The sequence below is a fragment of the Lasiosphaeria miniovina genome, assembly GCF_030549165.1.
Source record: "Lasiosphaeria miniovina strain SMH2392-1A chromosome Unknown B0T26scaffold_1, whole genome shotgun sequence".
Lineage (NCBI taxonomy): Eukaryota > Fungi > Ascomycota > Sordariomycetes > Sordariales > Lasiosphaeriaceae > Lasiosphaeria > Lasiosphaeria miniovina.
In genome coordinates this window covers 7860236-7877598 of record NW_026848220.1, presented here as the reverse complement: position 1 = coordinate 7877598, position 17363 = coordinate 7860236, and the positions used below count along the sequence as shown (strand labels likewise).

General features: G+C 53.7%; 10 protein-coding genes across 10 annotated transcripts; 6 read left to right on the top strand and 4 right to left on the bottom strand.

The window, feature by feature from the left end:
- Positions 1-411: 411 nt before the first annotated feature.
- On the top strand, positions 412-2184 carry B0T26DRAFT_634458 (major facilitator superfamily domain-containing protein; the record flags this gene model as incomplete). The annotated part of the gene is made up of 1 exon (XM_060436633.1): positions 412-2184. The coding sequence occupies one exon, from the start codon at positions 412-414 to the stop codon at positions 2182-2184; it is 1773 nt and encodes a 590-aa protein (XP_060304156.1).
- Positions 2185-3293: 1109 nt separating this feature from the next.
- On the bottom strand, positions 3294-3817 carry B0T26DRAFT_671439 (uncharacterized protein; the record flags this gene model as incomplete). Its single annotated transcript, XM_060439324.1, has 2 exons — positions 3294-3713; positions 3815-3817. 2 exons carry the CDS (start codon positions 3815-3817, stop codon positions 3294-3296), a joined length of 423 nt encoding a protein of 140 aa, XP_060304155.1.
- Positions 3818-4197: 380 nt separating this feature from the next.
- B0T26DRAFT_631921 (uncharacterized protein) lies at positions 4198-4905 on the top strand (the record flags this gene model as incomplete). The annotated part of the gene is made up of 2 exons (XM_060436397.1): positions 4198-4639; positions 4715-4905. 2 exons carry the CDS (start codon positions 4198-4200, stop codon positions 4903-4905), a joined length of 633 nt encoding a protein of 210 aa, XP_060304154.1.
- A 186-nt stretch (positions 4906-5091) lies between these two features.
- On the top strand, positions 5092-5942 carry B0T26DRAFT_100012 (uncharacterized protein). The gene is made up of 2 exons (XM_060433231.1): positions 5092-5813; positions 5906-5942. Exon 1 carries the CDS (start codon positions 5278-5280, stop codon positions 5728-5730), a length of 453 nt encoding a protein of 150 aa, XP_060304153.1. The 5' UTR covers positions 5092-5277; the 3' UTR covers positions 5731-5813; positions 5906-5942.
- Positions 5943-6181: 239 nt separating this feature from the next.
- On the top strand, positions 6182-7477 carry B0T26DRAFT_671437 (FAD-linked oxidoreductase-like protein; the record flags this gene model as incomplete). The annotated part of the gene is made up of 1 exon (XM_060439323.1): positions 6182-7477. One exon carries the CDS (start codon positions 6182-6184, stop codon positions 7475-7477), a length of 1296 nt encoding a protein of 431 aa, XP_060304152.1.
- A 577-nt stretch (positions 7478-8054) lies between these two features.
- On the bottom strand, positions 8055-8739 carry B0T26DRAFT_631617 (kinase binding protein CGI-121-domain-containing protein; the record flags this gene model as incomplete). Its single annotated transcript, XM_060436368.1, has 3 exons — positions 8055-8261; positions 8319-8384; positions 8449-8739. 3 exons carry the CDS (start codon positions 8737-8739, stop codon positions 8055-8057), a joined length of 564 nt encoding a protein of 187 aa, XP_060304151.1.
- Positions 8740-9765: 1026 nt separating this feature from the next.
- On the top strand, positions 9766-13185 carry B0T26DRAFT_99839 (uncharacterized protein). Its single transcript, XM_060448196.1, has 4 exons — positions 9766-10166; positions 10310-11026; positions 11079-12150; positions 12208-13185. Exons 1-4 carry the CDS (start codon positions 9996-9998, stop codon positions 12906-12908), a joined length of 2661 nt encoding a protein of 886 aa, XP_060304150.1. The 5' UTR covers positions 9766-9995; the 3' UTR covers positions 12909-13185.
- Positions 13186-13528: 343 nt separating this feature from the next.
- B0T26DRAFT_747080 (uncharacterized protein) lies at positions 13529-13884 on the bottom strand (the record flags this gene model as incomplete). The annotated part of the gene is made up of 2 exons (XM_060444794.1): positions 13529-13734; positions 13794-13884. The coding sequence occupies 2 exons, from the start codon at positions 13882-13884 to the stop codon at positions 13529-13531; spliced, it is 297 nt and encodes a 98-aa protein (XP_060304149.1).
- Positions 13885-14986: 1102 nt separating this feature from the next.
- Positions 14987-16217, bottom strand: B0T26DRAFT_691338 (uncharacterized protein). Its single transcript, XM_060441120.1, has 2 exons — positions 15620-16217; positions 14987-15558 (listed from the first exon to the last, which is right to left on the bottom strand). The coding sequence occupies exons 1-2, from the start codon at positions 15752-15754 to the stop codon at positions 15133-15135; spliced, it is 561 nt and encodes a 186-aa protein (XP_060304148.1). The 5' UTR covers positions 15755-16217; the 3' UTR covers positions 14987-15132.
- A 437-nt stretch (positions 16218-16654) lies between these two features.
- B0T26DRAFT_624668 (camp-regulated phosphoprotein/endosulfine conserved region-domain-containing protein) lies at positions 16655-16846 on the top strand (the record flags this gene model as incomplete). The annotated part of the gene is made up of 1 exon (XM_060436146.1): positions 16655-16846. A coding segment is annotated over one exon (192 nt), but the record flags the coding sequence as incomplete, so codon positions are not given.
- Positions 16847-17363: the final 517 nt, after the last annotated feature.

Below are 17363 nucleotides of genomic sequence, written 5' to 3'. Positions count from 1 at the left end.
CAGAGAGCGAGCGTGACAGATAGCGTGTGTCTTTCTGCGGAAAGGGGAGTGGGGGAGATGGGGGATGGGCCAAGCCGGCGGAAGATCATCACAAATTACTCACATGATGGCTTGAGAGCAAGTCCTTATAAGGCGGTAGAATGGTCGCGGGTGCTTGCCAACATTGGTCGGTATCCTGCATTCTCTCATCTCATGATCAGCATCTCGTTCAACTAACCAATTTACCACTCGGGCACTTGTGCCTACCTACGTTAGGTATTTGATACTAGTCCGGACGAGAAAGGAGCTCAAGAGTCCGGACAGGACATCCACACTCACTACAACTTGTTTAAAAAAATGCGACACTCCGACACGCGTAACTACGACCAACAGGACAGCATCACCCGGATAGCAACCCACGGCTCGGTCGCCATGGAGTCTCACTCGGCATCTAAAGAGCAGACAGCAGACGACAGAAGGTCGAGCCCGAGCCGCTCCATTACCTCGTCCCAGAGCGCCACCATAACTCTGTCAGATGTCACATCACTGGCGATACCGCCGTCCCACTCTCCGTCCTCGTCTTCGTCATCGCTGTCGGACGAGAAGGGATACGCTTGCCAGAAACCCCCAACGGTCGAGTGGGCCCGAGGCGAGGGGTTCTGGAGATGCTTCATTGCCGTGTGCGTTCCCATCCTGCTCTCGGCATTCGAAGGGAGCGTGGTCAGCACGGCACTACCGACCATCTCACAAGCGCTAAACCTCGGCCCCGACTCGTCGTGGGTGGCGACGGCGTTCCTGCTCGCCTCCATCGTGTGCCAGCCCCTCTACGGACAGCTGGCCGACATCTGGGGCCGGCGGCACCTGATGATGGTGGCCGTGGTGCTGTTCGGCATCGGCAGCGCCATCTCTGGGGCGGCAATTAGCGGCGCCATGCTCATCTTCGGCCGCATCACCCAGGGCATGGGGTCGGGGGGCATTGACCTGTTCGCCGAGCTAATCCTCTGCGACATCATCCCCCTGAAGCGGAGAGGCCATTACGTGGCCATCAAGGCCGCCGTGTACGCGCTGGGGACGACGGTCGGGCCTGTCCTCGGTGGTGTCTTTGCCGAGACGAGCTGGCGGTGGTGCTTCGGCGTCAACATCCCCGTCTGTGTTGCGGCTCTGGTCATGATATGGTGCTGGCTTCAGGTCAACACTGGCCAGCGCTGGGACGAAGTGCCTATCTTGGAGCGGATAAAGTGCATCGATTTCACGGGCATCGGTCTGCTGACGGCCTCGGTTGTCCTGGTGCTCTTCGCCCTGACCTCGGGAGGCGCGGCCTACTCGTGGTCTTCGCCGGCGGTTGCGGGAACCGTGGCTCTCGGTTCGTCGGGCATCGTCGTCTTTGCCGCGTGGGAACGCTGCCGGTGGTGCGCACACCCCATCATGGCGCCGCACGTCTTCTCGAATCGCACCACCATTGCCGGGTTTGTCGTCACGGTGCTGCACGGATTCGTCACGTACGGTTTCCAGTTCTACCTACCGCCCTTTTTCCAAGCCGTCATGGGCTCGTCGCCCACCGAGTCCGGCGTGCTCATCTTGCCTTGCACATTGACGATTGTGGTCATCGCTGCCGCCGGTGGGCCGTTGCTGGCCAGGTTTGGAAAATACCGACTGATGCACCAGGCCGGCTTTGTTCTGATGGCCGTCGGCTTTCTACTCTGCACCGTCTTCGATCAAGCAGACTCGGTAGCCTTGTGGATAATGTTCTCCTTCTTGGTCGGCATCGGCTCTGGCATCATTGTCTCGACGACGTTGCCCACCGTCCTGGTCGAGCTGACCGACAGAGAGAACGCTGCGGCAACGGGCTCGTGGGCATTCCTTCGTGGCCTGGGTTCTCTCCTTGGCGTCGCCGTCCCCAATGCCGCCTTCAATGCTCAGTTCTCAACCACGTTGCAGACCATTCACAGCGCGGCCGCTCAGGACCAGCTGAGAGGCGGCCGTGCCTACGAGCATGCAACGGCGGCTTTTGTTTCGAGGTTCGGCCCGCAGGTCAAGACAGAGATCATTTCGGCATTTTCGTCGAGTCTGAGAGTGACGTGGATTGTTTTCTTGGTTCTCTCTTGCGTTGGCATTGCAATCACTTTCTTGGAGAGACAGGTCAAGCTGAGGAAGGGACTGGACAGTGACTACGATCTGAAGGCAAAAGGCGACAGTGAGTTTTGAGTCAGAGGACTCTGCGACTAAAAGTAATGAACATATATGTAGGTACATACCTAAGGTAGACACCAGGGGGAAAGCAAAAAGGAGACTGTGCGTGGTGCTGAAATCCGGGGTATTATCTTAGCATCTCATTATCCCATAGAGCCCACTCCGGCTTATACGATATCGTCTGTTGGCGTTCTGAAATTAGAAATGTTTACTCCTGTAATTGCTGGTTTGTATCGAACTTATCAGCATATCCTTGGTGATCCTGCGGCATTACCCACTTCCCTAGGTAAGGGAAGGCCATGAGAATTTGCTAGAGAATTTGCTAGAGACGATATAACAATACAAGCCCAGATCACCAGGACAACCATTCATTATACGTGCCACCATTCTCGTTCCCCAGTACTCGTCAGAGCTACAAAAACGACTTGGCCAGGGCGTTTTTGTAGCCCTGACGGGTATGGAAGTCGTTAATTGGTAGATTTGACGAAGGGATCAATGTCGTCGTCTGAGATATTGCTTATCACTACTCTCTCCAAAGACCGCACCTTCCAATACTATTTGAAGTCTGCCCAGGGTGTGTATTAGCTACCGCATACCAGTCTTTCATTCCCAGTTGTGTAGTGAATATCCCCAGCACAAAAATACCCCCCTATCCCGGATGAATCGAAACAATCAGGGGGAGATACAGTCTATTATTAATGAGTAGACCGCGTGCGCCAAACTGCGATGGATAGAGTACTACGGAAAAGTGAAAGAATGATAACTTGGGTAGCAGACTCTTTCCTTTGAGACAGCAGTCTCTCCTCGGTCTAGTGGTGTAGTGAGACAGGCGTGCGTGTATGCTTCGGATAGGGACCCGCCAATTGAAAGCAAGTGAATGCCATACCGTCCCGGGCTGCGATGAATGCATGCTCCAGAACCAGACTCCTATTGATGCACATAGAGTTCGTTTAATATATAAGCCATATTAATATAGTGGTGTGAAGTATTCAGGACGCTGTCTCCCATATCTTCGCGGGTATTGCTTTTCCAGCCGTAAACGCCATCTTGAAATGAGCCCAGTTGTGTCTCCCGCTTCTCCAATACATACGCAAATGACAAGCATGAAAGAGGTATGCTCTTTATTACGCCCCCTCTTCTTCCAAGATAGGTAGCTCGACGTCAAAGTCGGCCTCGTCGTCTTTGTCTTCCGGGTCGAGCAGAGCAAAAGCGAGAATGGACATATCCTTCAGCCTCTTGTCGGCTAGCGTGTCTGTTCCTTTGACGCGAAGTCGCGACCATCCCTCCGATAGGTCGTTGGTATTGTTAGGTAGCGCGTATACGACCTTCGCATCGGTGTCTGAAGCAGGAACAGGTGTGGTTTTCGGCGGGGCAATCGATGTGGTTAGGCCACGCGGGTAACGTTCTCGCAGTATGTCGAGAAGGTCAGAGGTGACGCGGGAAAAAGACCATTCGACCATGGCAGACAGGAAGACGGTGTGGACGCCATGTTTAAGGCGGATCGTGATGTCCGAGTCGTCGGCCGTAAGGGTCGCGTTGCGGGGCTGCGTCGCGTAGGGGAGCAAGATTAGCAACAGTTCAACGGCAAATTTTTACTATGAGCCCGATTTCAAGCAGCAAAATAGGGCGACAGGGAAATTCTCACCATCTTGGCGCCGTGGTCACTGTTACAATGGAAATGTTGGTTAAAGGCTCAAAATAGCCTCCACAATGGCACGCGATCCGCGTTTGGGCGCGTCTGAAGGGTGCGGGGGAGGCTGAAATTAATTTAGCGTTCAACCTGAGCTCGAGCCACACCGCCTCGCGTCTGTGGCGCTTTCCCGCCCGGTCCGTTCGGTGGAGTTCTGGCCTGGGAAATAACCCCCCGAGGCTCCACATTGCGAACCGGCCGCCTGATATGGATGGAATTGTCGACCGCCCTTTCAACAATCCTCTGATTCAACCTAGCTTACGACCTCTGGCAGCCCTGCGGTTTCTCCTCCAGCGAACTATAACAACCAACTTCCGTCTACAGACCGAAGTACCCAAATGCCTTCCCTCGAGGAAAGGGAGCGAATCCGGGCTTTAGCCCGGCCTCGGACTCGAGCAGAGATTGACGAGATCAACCGGACCTTGCGGCTGTCCCTCCCGCCCACCGTCCGTATCCCCATTGCCTCGGGCTTGTCATTTCTGGTGGGACTCAGCTTGGGAACGACACAGGGCAGCATGATGGCCGGCCTCCGATTCCGCGCCGAGCATGCGCATAAGCTGCCGACATCATCGCCAGGGTGGTATCTTTATCACAAGAGCAAAAACTACCATGTCGCTGCGGGGGGTCTTCGCGAGGGCCTCCGAATGGGAGCCAAGATATCTTTCTGGACGACGGCCATGGTTGCAATTGAAAGCATGTTCGATACCTACCGCGAGACCGCCGATCTCTTTAACACAGTGACGGCTTGCGTTACTGTCGCTGGAGGCTTCAGTCTTTGGAGTATGCAAACCACACATCCCCAAGCCAATTGCCAGCCCTACTGGTGTGCTAACGGCTGTAATTGCTCGGCATTAGATCGTTTCTCGTTGCCAATGGCTGCCCGAACTACAAAGACTGCCCTGGTGGTCGGATTCATCTATGGGGGGATGCAGGACTTTGCTGGAGTGGCTAGGGGTCGGCCGATTGGATACGTCGACACACTCAAACGCACATTAGGACACCGGTCGAAAGAATCGAGCGAGAACATGTCAGGGCGGACGGCTTGAGCAAACACTATACGCTTCATCGGATAGCCTGCCGCAAGCTTCCCGCCCCCCCTATCGGACTCAATTGGAGCTCTTATCGCATGGCAAGCCCAGGTGGTGTTTTGGGGCAACCCACTTGCGCATGGCTGCGCAATTGGTGCATTCGCGGCCGGTCAAAGCCGCCTGGATCTCGGCCGGGTCCCAGAAGCTATTCGAACCCCCGCCAGAAGCAATCGCGTCAATTGGAGTTTGAAAGCCCCTCAATGGTCTGGTTTGCTCTTCGGGATAGACCTGCGACATCTCCAATCACTATTCAACACCATTCCCGTTTAACTTGGAATGGGCAGCTAGCTAAGCCGGCGTCGGCTCAAGGGTGTAGCGCCCGCTTGATTGATGCTGACGCATTGGCTGCCGGCTTCCCTTATCGTCTCCACTAGAACCCGAATCGCTGGAAATTCCTGGCCTGCACTGCTGGCCTTGAGCTTTATCGAGTCGTGGGCGCTGCAGTGTCAAGCATGTTGCATGACCGGTGCCGATTGTCCCGCCTCCCCGCACTCATTTCCCCCACAAATCGCGGTTACCCACGGCCTTTCCTACGAGACTGGGGCAGTCCACGTGATTATTGATAAGAGATGCTGCAATAACATCATCGGTCCCTATGGATCTACGAACCTTTCGAAAAAGAGGGCGTTCGCTGTTTGGCTGGAATGGGCCACAATGGGCCCCTCCCCGCGCAATTGCGCCGCCTGTTGGCCCATGCCGGCCTTGAGCTTGCCGGCCGCAGCAAGAATGCGATGTCGGGGGATAAAAGGCAGGAGACGGCTGCTGGCAACAATGTCCATCTAATCACCCTTTGACTACTTAAAGGTCCGATTGAGCTTCGAAACTTGTCAAACTGACTTCGTCAACGGCTTTTGCGGACCTGTCTTGTTTGTTTTTCTCGCCGTCTCCGTCTTGACGCGTTTTATCCCCTGCCACAAAGCCACCTTGAGGGTTTCGCCGCTTACAAGAGATGGCACAGATACCTACCTCGTTTGTTGGCAGGTCATTTGCATGTGGCATCGCACATTTACGCCCAAGAAGCGTTGTTGCGACTCCAGTGTTTGCCTCCATTTGTACTACAGCCCCCCGGCGACGGCTCTTTCTTTCGTCTCAATTACTTTCCGTTTTGGCAGCCATGACTTCCTCACGGTCAATCCACACTTCTTCTTCCCACCCCTCGCCTTCCGGTAATCTCAGTCTCGACGACGCTTCCAATGTCTTGTCATCACGGGCTCCAAACCCTCAACCAGAAGACATGGCGAAGCTCACGCCGCTGGCGGTCTTGCCTCTGGCCAATGTAATTCGCTCGCTCGTAACGACTACGATCTCCTCCTCTTCGTTCCTCCTCCCGCCGTCGCTTGCTATTATGTCGGTTCTCGCCAACACCACGAACCCGGCTCTGAACCCGGACAGGAATCCAGTGATGAAATATCTCCTGAAGAAGACATTTTACGCCCAATTCTGCGCCGGAGAGACACCGGTCGAGGTTCGACAGACGGTCGAGTCGCTAAAGAAGATCGGGTTCACCGGTGTAATTCTGGGGTACGCCAAGGAAGTCGTGCTCACGGATGCGCAGAGTAGGGATCTCGCGTCCTCCGCAGGCGGTGTTGCTGCTGAAGATTGCATCCGTACCGAGGTAAACCACTGGGAGGCGGGTACCATGGAAACGGTGCTGCTTGCCTCGCCGGGCGACTTCGTCGCGCTCAAGTTTACTGGCGCAGGCCGGCAAGCCTTATACGCCTTGTCCAGCTGCGTCCCGCCGTCCGAGGCTCTTGCCGCCGCCATCGACAACATCTGCAAGCTCGCGGCCTCGCGGGGCGTGCGTCTACTATTCGATGCCGAACAACAGGCGGTACAGGCCGGCATTGACGACTGGACTCTCGGGTATATGCGCAAGTACAATACTCATGACCGTGCAGTGGTCTACGGCACCTACCAGGCATACCTGAAGGCAACACCTTCAACACTGAGTAACCACCTCTCTATTGCCCGCGACGAGGGCTTTGCCTTAGGAGTCAAGCTCGTGCGCGGTGCCTATCTAGGGTCAGATCCCAGGCATCTGATCCACGACACCAAGGCCAATACGGATGCCGCCTACGATGGTATTGCCGAGGCACTACTGCGCCGACAGTGGAGGACACCACTCCGGGGGCCAAAGAAAATGGACGGGGAAAAGGCCCTCTTCCCGGCTGTGGAACTGGTCCTGGCGTCGCATAATCGCGACACGGTCCTCAGGGCTCGGGCAATACTTGAGAGCGGCGAGCGTGGTACCGCGGTGGCCTTTGCACAGCTGCAGGGAATGGCGGACGAGGTGAGCTGTGAGCTGGTGGCCACTGGTGCCGCCGGCGAGGCTGATGTTTCCGGCATCGGCCTTACAAAAACACAGGTTTACAAGTATCTAGTCTGGGGCACGACAGGCGAGTGTATGAAGTACCTGCTGCGACGTGCCCAAGAGAACCGAGATGCGGTACAGCGAACACGCAATGGCCGGGATGCCATGCGCGCTGAGCTGCTACGGAGGGTCAAAGGCTTGTTTGGCTTCGCGGGCTGAGTGTGGGTTGGAGGTTTGGAAGATCGCCAAGGGCACATGAAGACACGCCATTTAACGAACTAACATTTTCATAAAGCGGAATCACGGAGCGAGCACAGCGGGCGAAAGCTAGGATGTAGTATAATAAAAACTGCATCTCTTTGGTTTCTTCGTGATTTGGCTCAATTCAGTGTTCGCTATTCCTCGCCCTGTCGCGATATGATCAATGCATGGCTTTTCAGTTGCTGCGATGTTGCCGAGTCAATGTAACCTAATAAAACCACCGCAGTTATCACAAGACCATTCAACGCCAATACCGGCTACCTGTTCCCTATCCACAGATGCAATCCCACACTCTCCTAAAGTACCGAACAAGCAAACGAAGAAAACATGCCTCTCTTGTTGTTCCCGTGTTCCATATTGGAAATTGTTTCTCCCAAACTCCCGCCTACTCGCTGCCCGCGTAAAGCTTTCTTAAATCCCCAATCTGATCATGAGCCCATTTCGTCTAGTACGGTCCCGAGCAGATGTATGATTAGATTGACCTGTCGAGTCCAACCCAAAGGGACCCTGACATTTCCAGCCCGGTATGGCTGGGCTAGACTCCGCGCAGGGCCATAGACATTATAGCGAGGCGCTCCAACATGACCCGGCGCGCTACAGGATCCTTTTCCGCGTCGACTACTGGCAAATCGTTGAGCTTGTAGTACTTGCAGACCTTGGTCCAGTCCGTTGTCTTGCTAATCTCGTCATCCGTAAGACGCACGGGTTTGCCAGCAACATTTTCGCTCAGGTGCCCCCACGTCTCGTCAGCCAGAGCGTTTAAGCGAAGGAGGTGCGTGAAGTTTTTCGGTGCTAGGACTTTGACAACTATAATGTCCTGTGTCAATCCCGGCGTAATTCCAAATCGGCGGTAGGCATCGGCAATCTGGGGAGAGGAATAAGTGAGCATTTTGAGACCAGCTTGCATGCAGCATTCAAGAGCAACGAACATTGTTGTTTGGGCTCAAGGACAGCACGATCTCGGAGTGCACGTTTGGAGTCGCTAGCCGGCCGTTAATTAGACCCGTTAGGGCACGAAAGATGGCCGACAGAAGTTGTGTGCGCGAGAAGATAGCAGTAGCGTCGACGAAGGCATACTCGAAGCCGCTGTTCCGCGCGAGCAGCTGCTCGTGCAGGAACTTAGCGTTGGTCACGTCACGGAACAAAGCCGCGTGAACATGGTACGTTGGGGGCACATTGTCGATATGGAGCTGCTCAAACAGCAGACGCTCTAGCTCCATATTTTCTCTTGTCGCCTTCGTCCCCCAGAGCGTATGGGTGGTTGTGGGAGGAGTTGTGGGAGGAGTTGGATTGCCTTGTCGGCGAAGAGCTCCGTTGGGCTGCGACGGCCTTGGAAAGGTTGGTGGAAGGTAGCTTCGGGATTTCGGGTGCACAGATGTGCAGGTGCGACTGGCTCGAATAGAGGTTAATTTTTGTCGGTTGGTTGAACACTGGGCAGCCCAACGAGCTGTAGAAGCATGATCGTGGCGAGTTGGAGGGGCGGAGGGGTAGCTTGACACTTGACGGCTAGTGGACCGCTAGTGGACCTCACTCGCCAGCCCTTACCGACAGGCCATATCCCCGTCTCCTGGTGGATTGACACCAACCAGGTGGAAGAAAATAGCGTCTAGGTGAACAGCAAATAATATTCCTTGGCTTGAGAAACGCTTTAAAGGTGCTTCACATTTTGGTTTATACGTTCATTATTAGCTTGAAAGACAGCTAACATTGGAATTAGAGGGCCTCTTCCACTAATTACGCAACAAATATTTCCAAACTTGAAACGGCTGCAAGCGTCCACTGTTGTGGGCACTGGGGTTCTGGCTGAAGGAGTCGACATACGCTGTTGGTACAGTGCCCCACTTTTGTGCAACTAGTGGCACTCGAAGGCCTCTGCGATTCATTAGGGTAGTTATGTAGATGTCTTGGACTAAAGTTCTGAGAAGGAGGAAGATATATAAAAGCAAATCGCAAAATAAGGCGAATTTTATGAGGTGGCCAGGCAAAGAGAGCGCCCCATTTGCCCTGGTCATTTAAAGCGCCAGTGTACAGTACAATTTTGCAGTGCAATACAGAGCCGTACGGCTATTACGTTACCGGACGAAATACACAGCACTGTATCAAGTACCTGGTACAATATCTGTATAGAATACGGATACCGTACCTCCAAGTGCCGCCGTCCCTGCGCGCCGTTGCTGGAGCTTGTCTGCCGTGCCGCAAATCCCGATTCCCGACGCTTTGGACGCGAGCTAGCGACAGGGCTGGGTCTGCGCCGCCACGGAATTCTCTATTTCCTCGCTGATAGGTTCCATGCGGCGGCGAACCCCGTGCACTCGACCCCGATTCCTCCACGCTCCAAACAATCGCCAATTCAAAACAAGACAGCCCAGCGAGCCCACTGGTCGCAGGGACAGCCGAGTTGAATGCCGCCTACGCTGCCCGTGTTGGCGCGGCACAGCACCACGACAGCCGGTTGAAGGTTGTCGACTCTGCGGCTATGATGCCGCCCAAACGGCCCGGCGACGGCGACGACAGCCCTCTCGATCCTGCCTCGGGCCCCAAAGTTAAGCTCCCGCGCCTCGAGCGTGGGCCTGAAGATTTTTCCAATGTCGTCAAGAGCAAATTGCAAACCTACTCGCGCACTGGGCAAGCCTGCGATCGATGCAAGGTAGGCGGGAACCGCGCACTCGCAAACACAGTCCCTCCCCCAAGTCCCGAGCTTGTGATTGCGTCAATTGCCGTCGCCGTCGCGCGCGCGCATGCGCAATGCGGCTGCTGAAGCAAGGCCGTGCTGACAATTCCTTCTTCCAGGTTCGGAAAATCCGCTGCGATGCCCTTCCCGAAGGCTGCTCCCACTGCACAAACCAAAACCTCGAATGCAATGTTACGGACCGTGTCACAGGCCGCACTGAGCGCCGCGGGTATCTGCAACAGCTTGAGCGTGAGAAAACCGCGATGCTAGATCACATCCGCGAACTAGAGAAGCTCCTTGACAGTAACGGGGTCAAGGTCAGGCCGTGGCAACCTTACGGCACCAGCTACCCGCCCGGGGTGACGCTTGACAATATGGGCAACCCAGTTCTAGATCCAACGCCCAGTGAACAATGGCAGCAGATTGGATCGCTATGGGTCAAGAAAACGAACCAGAAACCACATGTATCCTCGAGCGGATATACGCGATACCCGCTCCTAGAATCCCGACCGACCGACAGCTATCTCGGCGTCTCGTCCGACAGCGCTCTTCTAAGTTCTATCAAGGGTACGACGCTGTCCATCCTCGGCACAACCATTGACATTGCGTCGTTTGATGCTCCCGACATAGACGAGCCGCCGCCAGGGACACCAGCCATGTCGCCTCTCTACAACAAATCTGTCATGGCCTTCCTACAGTCCATCCTCAACGTCAACCCTCCCCTAGAAAACGTCGAGCTGCCCTCCAAGCAAGATGCATTCACGTATTCGGAATGGTACTTTCTCATGATCTCGCCGTTCCTCCCAATCCTGCACAAGCCATCCTTTCTCCAGCTAGTAAGTCATTCCCGTCGTTTATTACGCAATTGGCTGCTGACTCCTGGCTTAGTTGACCCGTATCTACGACGAACCCTCGTTCAAGGCGTCGGTTCCAGAGCTAGTGATAGTTCATATGGTATTTGCGACAATTTATTTCCAGTACGGCATCAGGAATCGCGAGGAGCCTGAGAAGCATGCGCAACTCAATGAGCTGTCCAACAAGCATTATCATTGGTGCCTGAGCAAGTTCTATGATCTTGCCTCTTCCCAAACGGTGACGGCTGTCCAGGCCCTTGCAATGATTGTCTCACATACACGGAACTTCCCGAAACCTGGCTGTTCGTCCGCAGTTGCCCACTTTGCCATAATGAAGGCGATCGAGCTAAATCTCCACAGGGCAGTAAAGATGCCCGGCGGTGGGACAACGCTGAACAACGAAATTCGAAAGAGGGTATGGTGGGCTATCCTCGGCGTTCTCACAACCTTGAATGGCCGGCTCGGCAGGCCAATGCCAATCACGCTTGAGGAGTTTGACGTCGAATTCCCAATGGCTATCCCCGACGAATATCTTGGTGAGGAAGGGATCTTGGACCCTTCCAAGATTGGCCACTGCAACTACCATGTTGGCCTCATGGGCTTTAAAGTGGTGCCTTTGTACATGGAGATGTACTCAAACATCTACAGCGTGCGGCGGGATCCAAACAAATACGTCGACGTGGTGCGCGAGCTTGAAGATGGGTTGCGCAACTTGCTCGATAATCTCCCTGACGAACTGAGAATGGAGAGGTGTAAGCCCGGGAGTCAGATTTTTGCTCTCTACACGCAAGCCTTTTGCCTCGAATTCACTCTATGCCTCAGGCATCCGTCGGTTTGTATGACCGACGACGCCAAGATTTGTGCCGATAATACCAGGATCTGCGAGGAGACCGCGGGTAAGCTGCTCAAAGTGGTTGGGGAGCTATTAAGGATGAAATCCCTTGATACTACCTGGTACCAATTGGCAGTATATGTCGCCGCAATTTTCTCAACATTGGTGGCCCATTGGGAGAGACGCTGCGACACCTCGTCGGCAGAGATAGACAAACTGCGGGAAGAGATGAGACTATGGTTGACTATTATTGGGGAGATTGGTCGACTTCTGGGTAAGCCAAATTACTCATGCTTCGTGGTTACCGGACACTAACCTTTTTGGGTCGCAGGCGCGGGTGGCCGCCTGGCAAACGAGATCAGTATTGTCATTGAACGAACGATCAACTGGATCGAACGAGACACGAATCGGGAACTCGACACTCCAAAACAGCAATCGCATAACCCTTCTTCGCCCAATAGCTCAGACAGCCCAAATGAGCAGCGCAGCGCTAGTACGATCAACGGCAGCAGCTACTATGATCCAGGTCTCCCTGGGGGATCGGCACCATACCCGTCCCTAAACTACCATGAACAGGATTCTAGCGGGCCCGCTTCCCATCAAAACGGCAATGGCATGGGGCCTGGCGCAGTTTACGAACCCGCAAATGGCACGCAGTATGTTGCTGCAGTTGATCAAGTATCATCGACACCGAACCCACTGATAGCATTCGCTTCTCAGGCAACACAGCATGTCGCCGGCCAAGCTGGCGAAGATTGGCGCCCCCAAGCCCAGCAGCTGATAGGACAGAACGCCACCAATACCTGGCACGACTGGACAGCTGCCATCGCCGACAGCCAGGACCGATACAGCGCAAATGCGTTGTTGACGCTGGGGTCGGGACGGGTAGGTGATACCGGCTTAGGGCAGCACGTGGTTGGACACGTCAACCAGGGAGAGTCGATGGACATTGCACCCGTACCGACTTCGCAAACAGGCCAATGGCCGCTCTTGCTGTTTAATGACGGAACGGGGGGGATTGATAGTGGCTAAAACCACATGGTTCCAGTCTCTCCACGAGGGGCACAGATCACCTACATCCGGTCTTGTACAACAATCGGTTCGATTGGCGGTACATATGCTGACTGCTGCTCCAGCCTTGTCCTGGTTTCGTACCGCCTGTTTTCTCTTTGTCTTCTTTTAATTTCTGCTCTAGTTGGTTGTAATTACTGGATGATGCAAGAATTGAGCGCAGGAGTCGGGAGTCGATGGGAATAGCACCATCCTCGCATGTTTTGTTTTTGGCGCCCTTGTTTTTTATCAATTTTTTGTTTTTCAAAACTAGCTATTCTGACCTGCCGACTAGAGCCGGAAAAGTCTGGCCAGGTCAGGGGCCCAAGGGGTTTTCTCGGGAGAAGTCACTTATACCCAAAGCATTTGTGGCTTTGTAATACCAGCAATGATTTTGATGTGGTTTAAAGTGGTGGGCATTGGCAAGCCATGTTTCATAATTTCAGCTATGATTATGTTTTCCTTTAGGCGTGGTACAAGTGCTGGTTTCGGCACCTTGTGGGGCTTGGTGATGCTAGCAAACAGAGGCTTCCTGTCATGGTCTCGAACTCGACTTACTGGGAAGATGAAGAGCTCTGCTGCCTGGGAACGTACTTGGTATGTCACATCCACATGTATCTGCCTCGGGTCTTCTTCCGCTGCACGCACCGGAAAACGAGCTGGATCCCGCAGCTGCACCGAGACAGGGACTTGGGGTGTAAGCTCTCCCGGTAGTGCCGATACTTGATGTTGATGCGCGTGCTCTTGGCCAGCGGGTGCTGGTCAATGGCTTGAGCGGGGTCGATGCTGTGCTTCCACTCCTCCTGCACTGCATCTCGGCGTACATGACAAGGGGCGAGTTGTGCGGAAGGCGGATGGAGACTTGACCCTGCGCGACCGCCAGAGAGTCGTCATCCTTGTGGTAACGCCTCGTCAGGGCCACCATCTTGCGCACCCGGAACTCCCGCGGCAAGCCCATGCTGAGACTGCTTATCATGGCTCACGGCACCAGACAGGTGAGCTGGTCCGAGTGGTAGCTCAGGCTCTCCTGGGGCCCGACGTAGCAGTTCACGAAGGCAGTGTTGAGTTTCCGAGGCTCAGGGAACTAGTGTTTCAGCTCATCTCTGTTGTCTCTGTTCGGATACACGTCCCGGATGCGGCGCCGGATCTGCCGGTGTACGGCTCCTTCTCGGTTTTCTCATTTCTGGGCGAAGACAGAAAACGCCCTAAACCGGTGTCAATTTCATGATCAAGCACGGGAAGTTCGTTGAGTGGAAAAACGCGAGTCAAATAATAACCCACCTCGACATGCTTGCCGTCATAAACATACTCGGCCTTTAGTCTTCCTACTTCTTCCGGCCTGTCAACGTACAGGCAACAGCTTTGCGAGTGGCTATCTTGTCAAACAGCTAAAATGTGGGTTTATGGTAAGTTGGCGCCTCGTTAGGAAGTTCCCGTAGAAGCGCATCGGCCTCTTCTATGGCAAGAAGTTGTGGATGGCGCAGGGACATGAACAAAACCATACGTCAAGATTGAAGATTGATGTCCCATGGTCGAGTTGAGAAACATCTTTATACTTTCCTCTCTGCACCCCCCTCGCAATGCTGTCTTGGGTCCCAGAGTGTGAGAACCTTCCAGGCGGTTGTGTATTTTGGTATCTTTGACTTGGAAGTCATTTTTCTCCCTCCGCCCCAAGGTTTACAATTTACATGGTGAGATTAACTGATTTAATTAACGAGCTCTTTTCCACGGTAATTAGTTCTGTTAGTTGTTAGAGATTCTTTGGCATATTAAGTACTAATTACTCCGTAGACGGACAGTGTTTGATCCCGATCACGACTTTTTAACTTCACACTTGGCAGTCTACCCACCTAGACCCTTCGGAGTCTCGCCAACACCGCGACAGAACACCGCCGTGAGAGGCGTGACCACGTGACCATGAGACGCGTCTCTTTCAGCGGGGACATGCCATAAGCAATTGTTGTTGGCGATAAGTAAATGGCAAAAGATCCACGACATGATGCAAGCCGCCTTGATGATCGGGTTTTGCACCGCCTAGAAATGAGTGGTGCGTAGAGTATATAACCATTGCACAAAATTAGTTCTACATTAACTGCGACATGAACGGCTTCACAAAGTCTAAAGCCTACGCGAAGCTAGCTTGCCTGAAATAATAGTTGATTACCTACCTAGATACCTAATTATTACACACAGTATATCAACGCCCTCATTTACGCTTCACTCTGTCAAAAACGCCCAGCAACAAACTTCCGACTATTGTGATGACGGGTGCATAACCCCAGTGGTTCCACTGGCCGTCTCCGTGGGCGTAGCAAACGAGACCGTCCGCGAACGCGACACCGCTTGAGGCGACTAGAGTCCACCCTAGCGACTTGTTGGTGCCGACAAGGGCCGCAGCGTAGATGGCGAGTCCCATGAAGATGTCGCGCACACCGTACACGGCCATCAGGCTGTTGACCATGCGTGCATCGGCCGCGTTAGCTGGCGGGCTGAATTCAAAGAATGTCAAGGCGTGTGCTGGACGGAGGATGGCGTTGACGCCGAAGCTAGTGAAAATGGTGGCAAAGGCGTGGGCAGCTAGATGGAGAAATGGCAGTTGAGAGAGCGCCATCTTGCCTGTGCTTGGTGAGGTCTGTGACCACGAGTCAGAAACTGGCGTTCCAGGATTTGGCCGTCTTGGCTCCTCTACAGACCTGGTTAATTGAACCTTCAACCCGAACAAAAACAGAGATCAGTATTTCGAGGGGCAAATGTGATGGCGACTGAAGAAAAAGTACGAGAAGTATGTGCACGGGAAGTGAGATTAAATACCACGAATCTCCCCTCATGATGCCAGTTCGGACGGTGTTGAACGCCGAGGCCGAGGACCGATGGGATGGTCTTTAGTTGGCCCGAACTGCGCGTCGCGCGCTACTCCGCAACCTTACACGTGTAGACCCAAATAAATAACGGAGTGGTATCTCGTGTAGCTAGGACTCTTGGAGCCAAGCAAGATACCTGGAAAGAAAGAGTGGAAGCCAATTCGGGGTCTGGGGGAGCTGTCCGTGACTCCGTGTTTGGAGGGCAGATGCCATGCAAGGAAGGATAAAGGATTGGCCAGAGGCGGCCGTGCGTGCGGGGTGCTTGGGCTTTGCGACCTTGGGCAACCACTCGAGTGACGAGTGGGGGTTAGGGTTAGCCAATCGGGTCTAGCCCCCGTGTCTCACGACATGACACGGAAAGGGGTGGAAGGTGTCAGAAAACAGCAGATGGTATTTAGTATGGCCTGATGACACCCGCCGGCAGTTGTGCATTTCACTCTACAATATACCCTCGTCCTCTACCTGAATGCCTTTATTATGGTGCTCTCGGCCCCCCTTCGACAAACTGCATAGAAGTATCATTCGAGTCTGAATGAGAATCCGGGAGCTGCCTAATTAATATGGAACCTTAAAGCAAAGATAGCATCTGGCGCAGATAGGTATATGAACCTGCCGTCATCCTCTTAAATAACCGCCCAAACGCCCCAAGCAATCACCGTCTGCCGAATACCGTAGATCACAACAGCGTTTTCAGCTTAAGCACCTCTGTATTATGGCGGGCTCCTCAATTTCGCCAATGTCCAAGACCGGAGTGAACGTTGATATAGGGGTAGGTGTATTGCTCCTCTCTGCTCTGTAGACCGGAGTCATTGCGGGGGAAAGGATTTACTGACTCTGGACTCAACCCATACTTCCCTATTCTAGGCTTTGTCGCCCGACGAGCTCCGCCTCTTCCGCCTTTACGGCAGAGTGCCTTCGCAGTCTCACCGCTTTGCACTTCACCTCAAGGAGCGCAAGTACTTTGACTCGGGCGACTATGCTCTGTCCAAGGCTGGCAAGGGCAACAGTGTCGACGTCGGCATCATTGGCTCCCTGCATCCAGCCCCGCAAAACATGCCCCGCCCGTCGCTATCGTCTCGTCGGCCCTCCATGACTACGAGCATTCGACCAAACCCTTCGGTATAATAAGATCAATACGTGCGGTTGCGACATGTTGACGGGGACTCTTGACCTCCAAGCTATTGAATATTGCCGTGGTGACGACGATGGACACCACTTGGGTGAATCTAACTTGGCATCTATCCTACAGGGAGGGAGCGAGCGAGATTGCAACCAAGTTGGTTTACTATTATCAGTGGGATTTGTACCTAGCTCGATTGTTTTGCTTGTTTTGCTTGGGTGGCTTTAGGCTTTGCGAGTTTGCTCGGAGGGTGATCCTTTTGGGTTAGTTATCGCAACACTTCCTACCGAAAGACAATTAACAAATATATGACACTGAGGACATTGTCATCTCACTTTCATCTCCACCAGTCAAACAAATGGGTTAGGTTAGACCCAAGTCGCTATCAACAAGAGATTTAATTATAGGGTAGGTGTAGATTCAGTATTAAGTATAGCTATTGTCATTGACTGATAA